At 35.8% G+C, this 14,073-nt stretch overlaps 1 protein-coding gene across 1 annotated transcript in view; it reads left to right on the forward strand.

Annotated features, from left to right (window-relative positions):
* The first annotated feature begins 3,197 nt into the window (after nt 1-3,197).
* The window catches only part of Dsg3 (desmoglein 3), a 28,055-nt gene continuing 17,179 nt past the window's right edge, over nt 3,198-14,073 (forward strand). Inside the window, exons 1-2 of the mRNA XM_042675164.1 lie at nt 3,198-3,589; nt 13,465-13,500. Of these exons, the coding sequence (XP_042531098.1) occupies nt 3,542-3,589; nt 13,465-13,500 (84 nt within the window). The 5' untranslated portion in view covers nt 3,198-3,541. The remainder of the gene's footprint in view (nt 3,590-13,464; nt 13,501-14,073) is intronic.

A 14,073-nucleotide genomic window follows, 5' to 3' on the forward strand; every position in this document is an offset into this window, starting at 1 on the left:
CTTGATGTAGCTTAAAGCTGGTGCTTTACCACTTGAACCACAGCTCCATTTCTGACTTTTTTGGTAGTTAATTGGAGATGAGAGTCTCACAGACATTCCTGCTCGGGCTGGCTTGGAATTTAAATATTTGGATCTTAGCCTCCTGAGTAGCTTGAATTAGAGGCATGGGCCACCAGCCCCAGACATTTCCTTCATTTTTTTTAAACCTGTAGTGAATAGAAGCTGCTTTCTGACTCTTCTCTTTTCAATATGGCACAATTAACTAAAGTATAATATGCACATGCAAGGAAGCTCCCTTTTAACAGCTATTATTATTGTTGTTATGATTCTCGTTTTTATTTTCACTTCTTGAGCAAGAGCTAGTTTCAAGTTGAGCTTCAGTTCCCAAGCTATTATCCACAGAATTATAACATAACCACATAGCCAGAAACCACTGGAAACTTTTCCTTCTTTCTTGTTCCCAGACACAAATAAAATAAACAAGAGAAAGTGCTGCATAGTTCAAGAAGACACTTGTATATCCTCCCTTCAGACAATGAACCTCTAGACTCCCTCCCTACCAGCATGGAAACACAGCCCCTAAAACAAGGATCTTCATAACTTTTCAAACACAAGGAAACATTGGCTCAAAGCACTGTCCACGCTTAGCACATGGAGGAAAAAGTCAGAGCTGTTTGCCTGGGAAGGGCAGAATGGGATTTGTCATTGTTTGCTATGACTAGTAGATGCAGTGAGCCACATCAGGACAAGAACTTTGTCATAGTCTCCCCCAGGATCCCACACCATCCAGTAGGAACTCTGAAGCAGTGTTTCAAAAGACAAAAGTGAAGAACTAGAGGAGTCTTTAACCTATGTTCAGCTAAGGAAGTAGAGTGATAATTACGCTTTCTAAGAACAACATCCTTAAATCTGTCAACAAATTGGAATTTCAGGAAAAGCAAATCAGAATAGAATGAGACATAGCTAGAATCTAGTCTACAATGCCACAAATAACTATGCCTACTTGTATCATAATTTACTACCTCTTTGGTCCATAGCACAGTAATTTTCTGAAGAATTGCAATATGTTAAATTATGAGAAAAAACTGACAGTTTGTTGCTCGCTTCAAAGCTTAGAATGCTCTTTTTTTTCTTCCTTCATATTATTTTTAAATAATTTCCTCATTTCATTGTAAAGCTAATATATTTACAACCAGTTTGGTTATACACACCTGTAATCCCAGCACTTAGAAGTTAGAGGTCAATCTGACCCTGTTTCAAAACAAACACAAAACCGATATATTCTCATTTAAAAAGATACAATGCAAAAGTTAAATAAAATATATTCATAATCTCCCTATTCAAAAATATTCTTTAATATACTATGTGGTTCTTTTTAATGCTTATACATTTTTCTGTACTTCTCCTCATTGCTCTTTAAGAAATAAAAGCACCAATATGCACCTATACATTCCCCAAACTCTAACTACTATTAACTAAACTCAGAAAGGTGATATTTTGGTTTCCTGAATTACTCATTCTATAAATTACTAATCAATTGAGTAATGCTCTTCCCACTTTCTGCCCACTCATGGTTGCTCACTCTAGACCCAGAAAAAGCACTTCTTATTTCCCAAAGACTTGTCCTATGTCTCCTGTCAGAAAAGATTTGATAGTCCTTTGTCATCTGTTCTAAAAAAAATCATGAAGTATGAATTATGGAATCTGGAGGAACCTGTACATAGAATGTCAAGCCTGATGTTAACAAATTTTAAAGACTCACTGCCCATTTCTCTTTTAGCCTCAGTATCCAACAGATTTGTCCAAGATATCATTTAAGGTATAGGGGCTCATCCTAGTATCAGAAAAAAATCTGAAAAGACCAAGATAGTGCCAGGTGTGGTAATACATACCTTTAATGCCAGTTAGGATACAGAATTCAGAGAATTATAGACTAAGGTCAGTCTGGTCAAACTTTTAGCACAAGACCTTCATCTCTAAAACAAACTCAAAGTGAAATGGCTTGGGACCTGCATCAAGTATTAGAGCACCTGCCTAGCAAGGGTAAGGCCCTAAATTCAAAACCCCAGTCCTCCCCTAAAAAACATGTTTTTTGGCTTTGTAGCTATGATCTCTATCCAACCACTCAGCTCTGCTCATTTCTGTGGCATCTAAACAGTGTCCACAATCAGATAATTTGGCATGTCTATATCTCCAGAATATTTTATTTTGAGAACAAATGTGGAAATAGAGATTAATGACTTGCCTTCAACACAGTGTGAAGTATGCAGTGACATTAAGCCATGTCCTTAAAATAGTTGAATTTTTAAGGTTTATGCTTTCTATCGATGCTTTACCACAATTTTACCTACAAGACTTTTTATTTGTTGTTTTTCCTTTTTTTGTTTTGTTTTTGTTTTTGTTTTTGTTTTTTTTACTTTTTAAACTCCTGAACTTTCTGCTTCAATTTAACCCTTTCTTCTGCTTATTTAATCTATTCTGTTTAAATATTCTGGGATAAAATGAATTCCTTGAAACCAAAAAACTTCTAAAGCATGATGCATAGACATTTTCAAAAATAAACTGCTCTTCCACCAAATCCTTAACTGAATATTATGGACTTTTTAAGATTCTGAAGTTAAAAGCAAACTAAGACAATGTAGCTAGTTCTTGTCTCCCAGAGACTTAAAAGTGTGCCAATCTGAAGCAGGGTATGCCTTAAGTAAGTTAATAAGCACAAAAACAACTTACCTATCTTACTAGTCAATATACATTTTTTAGTTATAGATAAAAAGATGTACAATGAGAAAGATATCATTTGAGTACTGATAGATTCGATTTTTCAATAAATTACACATCTGCTTCAAATAACCATGACACTCACAAAACTATATACTTTTTTTAATATGCCCTAATTTTATTTTTTTATTGTAAGGTTGATGTACAGAGGGGTTATACACTTTAATTTTTATATCCAAATGATTTTTTGAAAATCTGAATTAATACTTAATGAAATTTGAGACTATTTTCTTTGTGGTTGTATATTACATATTTAAATTAACTTTAGATCTACCCTCATACATGTTCAGGCTGAACAGAATTGCTCTTCCCCAAGTCCATGTGGAGGAATTTTGGGTGTTTCCTTTTGCTTCTCAGTTTCAGCTAGAACCATAAGAAGTCAACGGGATTCTTTTTTGGTATGGACAGGGCCAGCCTTTGTGCTCCCATGTTATGATTAGATTATTATTCATCTAGTCCCTTGCTATTCAACTTTGTCTTTAGTCTGTGAGCTTTCCTTTCAGCTTCCAACAAAGGATTTCATTGCTGCAAGAACTAAGGTGTGTCTAAGTTTTTACCTGACAGATGGAGTGATGCAAGTGTTTCTGGTAAGACCAATCCTTGGTTTAGGGTGGGGAGGAACCGCCCAACAGGCTACCCATAGATTCCTCTGGTACACAGCAGCAGCCGTTCCTCAGGAAGGACATTTTAGACATCACATGCAGACGCCCAGGAGAAGAGCTTCAGGTTGCCTGGATTTGTTCTCCTGGGGAAACCAAAGAAAATGACTTGGCTCTTCCCCAGAACCACAGGGGCTCTGGTCATCCTAATCGTAAGTCTTGTCTTTTTCTACTAAGCACAAACTTCCCTTGTTTCTTTCCTTGTTAGAAAAGATTAGATCTGGTTGCCGGATCCCTGTTAGAAATTTCAAAAGGAGTATAGCAGAAGTAGATATGAAACCAAGTTGAAAAGATTTCCAGGTTTCTCTTTCTATTATTTCTCTGTTCTTGTTGTTTAATTTTTTTTCATTATATATCAGTAGTTGTACAAAGTAGTTTCAGTTCAATATATCAGCTTATGAGTACAATGCGTCCTGATCAGTGTCACCCTTCGGGAATTCTCCCCTATCCCTTCTTAATGTCATAATTCTCAGAGAAAAGCAAACCAGAAAGAAATTGATTCTAAAGTAACCATTTTATATTTCTTTAGTTAACAAATTAAGTAATGTTAATCTCTGATTCTCTTCCTCACAACCCCTTCATTTTCTTCAAAGCAATGCTGTTACTCATTTTTTTAACACACAAGCTAAAACACTTAAGGAAGAGCTACTTATATTTTCCAAGATTACATGTTTCTTGTTAAGCCTATAGCTAACACCTCTGCATGCCTAGTCTTGATACCTGACATGTTTTAAGACACTCAGCCTGCTGAAGTAAGATCAAAGCAATTGTGACTCTAGAAAAGTCCAAGAGGTGCATTAAGAAAATACTTTTATGTGTATCATGTGCAAATTATAGCCAAGCTTTGAGGCAAATGTGTAGAGAAGAAGAAAGCACAAAACGTTATAAGCCATGTCTTAAAAGAGTTAATTCTTCTGTCAATTAGGATAGTTTTACAGAAATAGATCTAAAAGTAGAATCTGAAGAGCAAAACGTGATCCTGGTTGTCACAAACTACCTTAACTTAAACACATTATTAAGGAAATATATGTCACAATGTTATCTATTTTTTTATGAAGATAATCAGCCTATCAAATGACATAACTGAAGTTTCTGAACACTAAGGTAATGATAGGTTCTTTAGAATTTCCCAACCTTGCTTCAACAGTCAGTGCTTAAATATGATGTGACTCTCTTTCTGAGACTTGTGTCTATCAGGGCGGTGTAACTGTTTTGCTTATCAAGTGGATTTACTTGACCCAAGGATATTATAAAGAGAAATGTGACAGCCACATTGCTGTTCGTAACTTTCCAGAAGAGGAAGTTCTGAACTGAACTACAGGCAGCTAACCCACATGTATGCCAGTGACCAAGCTCAGGAAGTTGGGGTCATGCAGCCAAGAGTTTAAGAATCATTTGTTATACAGACTTAGAATTTGGCCTCATGACTGAAGGGGACTTTGAGTTTGAGACCATTCTCAGTTGTCACTTTTTACTTCTCATAATATTTCTGCTAGACAATGCTGGTCACAGCAATTAATGTTAATGAATTGAAGCCTGTATTAGTCAGGAGTGAGGTAGGTAAATAAGGCTCTGTGGATTTAGTGAGATTAGAGATCTGATAAGTAGAGATGGGCAGAAGAAGAGGTCTTTGGTTGTCAGACCAACACAAGCAAAGACAGATATAATTATGGTGTTTGCTTAGGGACAATGAACCCACTGGTCAAACTGGAATGAAGGTTTGCATTGGAGAATTCAAACATGAAAAGGAAAGGTGATAAGGAGGTGAAACCTAAAAGTCTGTTCTGTGTTCTGTGAAAACCAATGAAATCCTTTCAGAAATGGAGAGCCTCCCAGACCCTAGTCGTTTTGAAATGACATGGTTTGGGGGGCGGGGGGGGACCAATGTTCTCAGGAACATTAATGAGAATGCACATCTTTTCTTAAAGGAAAGGGATTGAAAGCCATACGATGTGTCTGAAGGTTTTGAAATAATTCCATCATCCAATGACCCATACAAGGGTTGCTCAGTAAAATAAGATGTCATAGAAAAGTCATAGACTTAAATCTATAACTGCAGCATTGACTTACTCAAGGCCTACTGACCACAACTCTCAAGAAAGAATAATTGTACTCCAGCCTTTACATCCTTAAATTGTCCATTGTGAGAATGAAGCATCAATACATGCAAAAAACTTTTTTTTAGAAATATGAAGTACTTTGTAACACCCTGATACTTATCATATATAATATGTCAATGATGTGATGATGTTTTATGTCCATCCTAGGGATTAAACTCAAGGTTGGGCACTGTCCTTGAATCATTGCTCTATTCCTTGGCTTTTTTTGGTTGTCAATTGGTGTCTCTCCTGCCCAGTCTGTTTTTGAACCATGGGATCTCAGCCTCCTGGATAGCTTGGATTACAAGCATAAGTGACTGGCACATGGTTTGATTCTTGGTTACTTCTCAATATCATGTCTTGCTCTTTTACAACCACCGACATCAGATTTTAATAAATCAAGAAATAAGCTATGCTTTTCTTGAGGCAGAGTATGTCAAAAAGTAATAATGAACTACTTTTAAATGAATGTAATGGTGAATGTAGGAAAATAATAGGTTTGCAGACTGGGAGCTCAGAATTTCAGCAGTTGAAGTTTCTAGATAGTTATTTGAAAAAAGGGAACAGGGAACACCTGTCAGTTACATTTTCACACCAATGAAAGAAGTATTTTTAGGAAAAGGTGTATGGCTAAATAAATCTTAAAACATTTAACCTTTTCAAAATAATCTGTCTTCAAAGAAAATCATTCTTCAATATTTTACAGTTAACAAAACCCAAAACTCATCTTGTCATGTAACAACTCCTAGAAGCCTTTGAACAGTGAGCCATGTAATTTCATACTTTTATCTTATATAAAACTGTGCTCGTTATAAAATATATAGGGATGTTTAGAACTCATATTTTTAACATAATTTTTAAGTTGGGGGTAATAGAAGGGGGAAAGGAAGTTTAAATATCTAGTTGTGAGCAGATCATGTTCTAAATATAGCAGAACTGTTTTCATTTGCCTTTTTTTTTTTTTTGGTTAGTAATTTACAGATGGTGGAAAATACTTTCTTCTTTTTTTAATCTTTTTGAAATTTTTTATTGTGAAAATACCGTACAGAGGAGTTACAATTACATGGGCAAGATAACAAGTTCATTTCTTATCAAGCATTGTTGCCTCCTCTTTGTTTCCCCTTCTCATCCCTTTCCGTACTCCCCCAATCTCCCTCCGCCTGATCCTCCCCCCCCCCCAAAGTTGTAAAGTTCATTTTTTTTTAAAGTTCGTTTTTGACATAACGACTTGTACATCTCATTGTTGCAATGGGTTCACCTGTATTCCTATTTAATTTGTTTTTTTCCTTCCCCTCCACAAATTATACCAACATCAAATACAGTGAAAGCAGGGGTTATACCGTGGGGGAGGGACAAACAAAGCAACATAGAAATCATCATATAAATATGTTAGAAACAATTGTATGAAAGAAAAAAAAATCTGAATACTTCATTTGACTTTTTATAGAACATCCCAAGGCTAAATTTTCAGGAAAGGGTTATAAGCTAAATGGTCATTTTAAGAAAAGGAACATCTTTGAGGTATCTTCTCTTACCAATGAGACAATTATTTCCAGTGCTAATAAATGCACAAAGATAAATATGCTACAGAACATCTGTAAAAACTAACATGCTAAAGTCAGGATAACCTGCCAAGGGGGCACTGCCCAGCCTTGCCTGACTTGGGCAGCAGAGAGGGAAGATGTAATTACGTCTACCAATTAGTACTCCTACTTGCTTTATACCTGAAACCGGTTCTCATCTGTAGCTAGAACACTCCGTCAGGGTTCTTGAGTTTTCTCATAAACCTCTTAGTCTCTGGTCCTTCTTTTCCAGTAAAGAGTCAATTGGATAGCTTGAGGTGAGGGCTAGCCTTTGAGAAGTTTATCACATAGCAATTACATAGCCAATTGCTTGCTCTATGACAAAGAATTGAATCTAGTAGACTCATTTTGTCCTTACAGGACTACTGTGCAGCTGGTCAGGCTGTGTGATTGCACAATTCTAATAGGTATACTCACACAAAATGCAAGTGAGCAGTGCCCCCTGCAGTTGTGCAAGGAACTGCCTATGCATTTGCACAGTGAAGGGAGGAAGCACTGTTTCTTTCCTCAAGATAGAAAATGCTCTGATGTGACAGTGATGAGCAATAAGAAGCCATTTCATATTTATCAGTGGCTCTTTTATGCCACATTCTTCTGTCATTTTTTGCTTGATGATAGAAATGACTTTTTAAATTTCATCTTTTCTGAACTTAAAACCGTTGTTTAAGGTGTCCATATAAGTATCCAGGGCTTCCTGTTCCGTCACCTCTTCCATCATTTCTTCCCATCTGTTCCTTCCCCAGACTCATTTCCATTTTCCACTTCCTTGATCACATATATACATTCCATATTCTTGCTGTATTTGCCCTTGTTCCCATTTTATTCATCTATCCCCTTCCATTATCCAACAAACAATATTCTTTCAGCTTCCTGATACTCATTTTGTTAAACTGTCTGTGAATTGTCTGAAGTGGTTTCCTGCCAAAAATGCAAAGCTGGCTTAATAAACATAAATCCAAATATGTACTACAGCACATTGATGGAATTAGGGACATGAATCCCATGATCATCCCAATCATCCCAACTGATACAGCAAAATCCCTTAATGAAATCTAACATTCTTTTTTTTAATCTAACATTGTTTTATGTTAAAAGTTCTTGAGAAACTAGGAACACAAAGGTGATATCTCAACATAATAAAGGCTATATATGAGAAACCTACAGCCAATATCATACTAAATGGTAAAAAACAAAATAAAAAACTGAAGCCATTTCCTCTAAAACCAGGAATAAGCTAAGGATGTCCATTTCCCCTACTCCCATTCACTATAGTATCAGAAAGCCTAGACAGAACAATAAAGCAAAAGAAAGTAGATAAAGATATAAAATGCACCCAAATTGAGAAGTCAAATTATTACTGCTTACAGATGACATGATTTTATATCTGCAGGACTCTAAAATAATTAATTATATGTATTAAGCAGTTACTAAGGCCAGGGCTCATCTATAATGTTTTAAACCTGCTCATTTGTTTAGCCAAAACTCTTAGCAGGGAATATATTGAGCAGAATAATTTAGTATTTGTTCTCCAGTCATGTGTGATGGGCTGTCCAATGTGGTATTACCAGGTTTGACCAGCATTTAAAGAAAACTCTTGTGGATAAACAGGGGCATATTCTTAGCATCGCTAACTAAGCACCATATTAATAGAGTATATGCTACAATTAGTTATGGAAAATTGGATTTCCTCAAATTAAATAATTTCTAAGTAATCAAAGAAATAAAAATTTTGGTCATTTAAAGACTTTGCCTTGATGAATTCAAAATTTACCCTAATGTTTGATGGCTCTTGAGAATTCAGTACAGATTGGTCCTGATTTATGTTTTGACTTATGCATTTTTCTTACCTTACACTGGTGAAAAAGGATATCCACACCACCGTTCTGTTTTTCACTTCCAGTGAAGAGCTCAGAAAATTGCATGAGGTTGCCATTCTTTATTATGAAACAGATTTGTGTTAAATTATTTCCCCAACTGTAGGCTGATGTAAATACTCTAAATTCGGTAAGCAAAGCTATGATATCAGGAGGTTAGATATATTGAGTGCATATTCAACTTAACAGTAGTTTCAGTTTTGTTTTGTTTTGTTTTTTGCATGTAAGGCAAGCACTCTATCACTGAGCCACCTTCCCAGCCCTTCTGTTCATTCTTTTTTTTAATTGTTAAAATATTGTACAGATGGGTTACAATTACATGGGCGAGATAATGAGTACATTTCTTAACAAGCATTGTTGCCTCCTCCTTTGTTTCCCCTTCCCATCCCTTCCCATACTCCCCCCACCTGTCCCAACTCGATCTTCTCCCCCACCACTAAAGTTGTAAAGTTTGTTTTTCGACATAACAACTTGTACATCTCATTGTTGCAATGGGTCCACCTGTATTCCTATTTAAACAATTTGTTTTTTCCCTTCCCCTCCACAAATTATACCAACATCAAATACAGTGAAAGCAGGGGTTATACCGTGGGGGAGGGACATACAAAGCAACAAAGAAATCATCTTATAAATGTGTTAGAAACAATCGTATGAAAGAAAAAAACATTTAAATACTCATCTTGGGGTTCATTTCACCTAATATCAACTCATCTGACCTTTTCTGCTTGTCTCAGACATATACTAGTTATTGCAAATAAGGGAAACCATGGGACCTATGTTTCTTTGGGCCTGGCTTACTTCACTTAATATAATTTTTTCCAAGTCTTTCCATTTCCTAATAAATGGGGCAATGTCATTCTTTCTGATGGAGGTATAGAATTTCATTGTGTATATACACCACATTTTCTTGATCCATTCATCTACTGAGGGTCATCTGGGTTGGTTCCATATCTTAGCTATGGTAAATAATGCTGCAATAAACATAGTTGTGCTGGTAGCTTTAATATGGACTTTTTGTGACCATTTGGGTAATGCCCAAAAGTGGGATTGCTGGGTCATAGGCGAGCTCTATGTGGAGTCTTTTGAGAAACCTCCATACAACTTTCCAAAAAGGTTGAACAAGTTTACACTCCCACCAACAATGCAGTAAGGTTCCCTTCTGTCCACATTCCCTCCAGCATCTGTTCTTGATTTTAGCCATTCTAACTGGGGTGAGGTGGTATCTCAATGTTGTTTTGATTTGCATTTCTTTTATGGCTAGGGAGGTTGAGCATGTCTTCATGTGTCTATTGGCCATCCTTCTTTCCTCTTCAGAGAAGTTTCTCTTTAAGTCTTTAGCCCACTTACTTACTGGGCAGTTGTTTCTTTGAGGATTTGTTGTTGGGGGATTTAATTTTTTGAGTGCCAGGTATATTTTAAATATGAGACCCTTGTCCATTGTATGGCTAGTGAAGATCTTCTCCCAATCCGTGGGCATTCTATTGATCTTTCTAGCTATGACCTTTGCCATGCAGAAACTCTGCAATTTCATGCAATCCTATTTGTCCAACCTTTCTTTGATTTGTTGTGTTTCTGGGTCTCTAGTAAGAAAATTTCGGTCTGTGCCAAGGAGACCTAGGGTTTCTCCCATTCCATCCTGTAAAGTTTTCAGAGTGTCTGCTTTGACTCCAAGGTCTTTGATAGTTTCAGTTTTTAATGGGATTATTAAGACATAATTCCATTGTAAGCAAAAGATCAGCTCTATAGAGAGAAATCAGAAAAAAATAAACCAGTCTTTCCAGAAGTGTGCATTATGAAATTTATTCATCCAACATATGTTGAAGGACCTCTGTGTTCTCACCTATTGGATCATTAGATCTGATCAACTATAGGAGCAAAACTACCAATACATGTTTTCATGACATTATTTTTTAAATCTCCTGACCCAGCCTATGAATTTTCTGGAGGAGAGTCAGTGAAATCTACCCTGTATCCATTCTACACTAGAGAAGAGTGGTCCTGGGGTGGGCAGCTGCACTAACTAATCCCTGGATAGTCTACTACTTTTCTTTCCAGCCTAAAGTTTAGGGAAACACTCACTGATCAAAATCCCAGCTGAACCAAATAAAATTGCACATATTATTACGATTTTTTTAAGTTTAGCTACCTATATCTTTAAATGATGTTTGTTGACTATCTAATATACTCAATAGGAAAATTGTTGGGACAACCAATTTAACTTTGATGAGCAAATAGGACATATGACTGTCAAATTGCTTTATTTCATGTGTTCCTTATAATTAAAGTCAGATTTACTTTTAATCTAATATTTCTCATTCCTACCTATTCCAATGTAGTTTGATCCTGTCAACGCTTTCAAAATGGGCATTCAAAATGTATAAGCTACATTAGGCATGGTACACGCCTTAATTTCCACACTGGGGAGATTGAGACCGGAAGACTGAGTTTGAGGCCAACCTAGAATTTAACAAGACCTTGTCCTGCTCCTCCTCAAAAAAAAAACACCCTGTTGTCAATGTATTTGATTATGGTGCCCGGCACCTTGTATATACATTTTTCTAATTTGGGGAGGGGTAAGTAAATAATAAAATGCTGAAACAACCTGGGTCTCGGGAGTTGGAGACGTGAGGAGGAAAGGGATAGTACAGGGAAAACAAAGGAGGGGACAACAATGCTCCATAGGAAATGTACTCATTACCTTGCTCATGTAACTGTAACCCCTCTGCACAGCATCTTTACAATAAAAAATACTTTAAAAATTTAAACTTGCTTGACATGATCAAAATAATTACATTAGCAACTTGACCAACATAAATATTGCATGAGTACTTATTAGCTAAAATAACAAGTGTTTTGTCAAGTGCTATTTTAATTGATATATGATTGTGATCATATTTCAATATCTAAAGAGCATTCTGATATGCAGAAATGTTTTTTGTCAAATGCCACAAATGCAATAATACAGACACATACATTTTCACAATTTCCTAAAATTAAAAGGCATTCTTGGTGGCCTGATTTTTTTTAAGACAGGAAAGAGGAAATATATAGAATGAATAACTTCTCAAGGACTTTGATTCTATAAAATGGCTGGAGGAAAAAACAGAAGCAGTTGTCTATATTAATTCCCTCATTTCTATTTGCATCCAGGAAAATAGAAATGGTGTTTCAATGTCTATTGGAAAACTCATATTCCGGAAAGCTAGTACAAACATGATTCATATTTTCTGGATGACTCCAGTTTTCCCGTAAAGTGAAGCATACCTAGCCCATCCCTCCCCTCAGGTGTGGCTAAGTTGTTCCTATGATCTGAGAAAGGAATTATTCAATTAGTGCCTTGCTCTAGTCTTTTCTTCCATAAGTAACTCATGGGATTGCCTAATAAAAACTAGTGATGTTATAAAGTCATTTTGAAACATGTTAGAATGATGGCAATTTGAACACACACTTGGAAATCAGAACTTCAGCAGCTGAAATGTTTTGAACACAAGGGCCCTGACCCCCTATGTCCAACATAATTACTCCTTTGGTACAGACTTGTATTCACCTATTCATTATGCCCTTTGAAAATAAACAATGTAATAAGCCTACATTGTTTCCAGAGCAACCCTAGCCTATAGACAGATACAAAGCTAAAATGACAGTCCTATAACTCTCTTCCCACTACCAGGGTTGTTGGGTTTTCTTTTCCCTAATTATTTTTTGCGAGCCTGATGAGAATCCAGTGGAGAAGTAATGTGTGTGCCCCTGAGTCAGGCTGCTGAGGTTGAAATCCTGGCTCTCCCAGGGCTCCTAGCTTGGCAATGTATTTGTTCTCCTGTGTATCCATTCTCTCAACCAGCCATAAAACAGGAGTTCTAACAATAGAATTTCCTTCAGAGATATGAAACAAGATAAATACAAATGAAAACTAATAGAAATCACATAACACATAATCAGCTGCTATTATTATTCTTTTATTGTTCACAATCATTTTCCTGCCAAATTCTCTCCAGATCACATGATTGACAGATTAGAACATGATTGTTCCCTCCTGAGGGAAAGAATAACAAAAAATATAAAAACACTGACTTGGACAGTTTACAATTTGCTGGGCAGGGTAGAGAAACACTTTTATGCATATGAAATGCTCAGGAAAAATAATCATGGAAAAATATCACAGGTTAAATTGCATAAAATATGCAATTTATAGAAGATGAACTGTACAAGCTCAGAAAAGGAGCTTCAGTCAAGATAGTTTCATGGGGCTTGCTGGAATGTAAATGGGTCTTACAGGAGGAGTCAGATTTAAGAAGAAAGGGGAATATATTCAGTTAGGAACAAGATGGAAAAGATGATACATAGGTCTGGATGAGCTTGGAAAAATGAAAGTCTTAGCCTTTTTTATTTCACTTGGTTTCATTTAATGAATGTATATTACTACTTCCTTGAAAAACTCACTTCTAATTTGATTCTATTTAAATATTCACAGGTATTCGTGTTGGTTCATGGAGAATTTCAAGTACAGGTAAAGTATGAAATATATTTTGTAATTAAAGAATCTTAGTTTTCAATATTAAAATTCTATTTAGGGAAAAATAAGTATTTAATGTCTAAAAGTAGTTAATAATTTAAATGTAAAATATGAAATTGAAATTCAATCCAATAATATTTAGAAAAAATTATCATTAGAAATGTATTATAATTTATTTCATATATTCTTTCTTACTTTAAAGAAATCAATGGATCAAATACTACATGCCCAGAATAGTTAGATATTGTAGAGTATATAATAAAAGAAACAAATTAATAATTAAATTCTAATATAAATCATACAGCTTTAGCTGGATGCCAGTGGTTTACTCTTTTAATCCTAGCTACTAGAGAGGCTGAGATACTAAGACAGCACAAGAAAAAAAGTTCAAAAATACTGCATCCCCAAAATAACCAGCAAAAATCTGGCCTCCAGCTTGGCTCACATGGAAAAGTGCCAGCTGAGCAAGCAAACTGAACAAGTACAAGACCCTAAGTACAAATCCCAGTACTGGCAAAATAAAAAAATCATACAGCTTTGTAATAAGTTTAGATGTTAATATTTCTT

Source organism: Dipodomys spectabilis, unplaced genomic scaffold (assembly GCF_019054845.1).
Source record: "Dipodomys spectabilis isolate Male_0828 unplaced genomic scaffold, ASM1905484v1 ptg000024l, whole genome shotgun sequence".
Taxonomy (NCBI): domain Eukaryota; kingdom Metazoa; phylum Chordata; class Mammalia; order Rodentia; family Heteromyidae; genus Dipodomys; species Dipodomys spectabilis.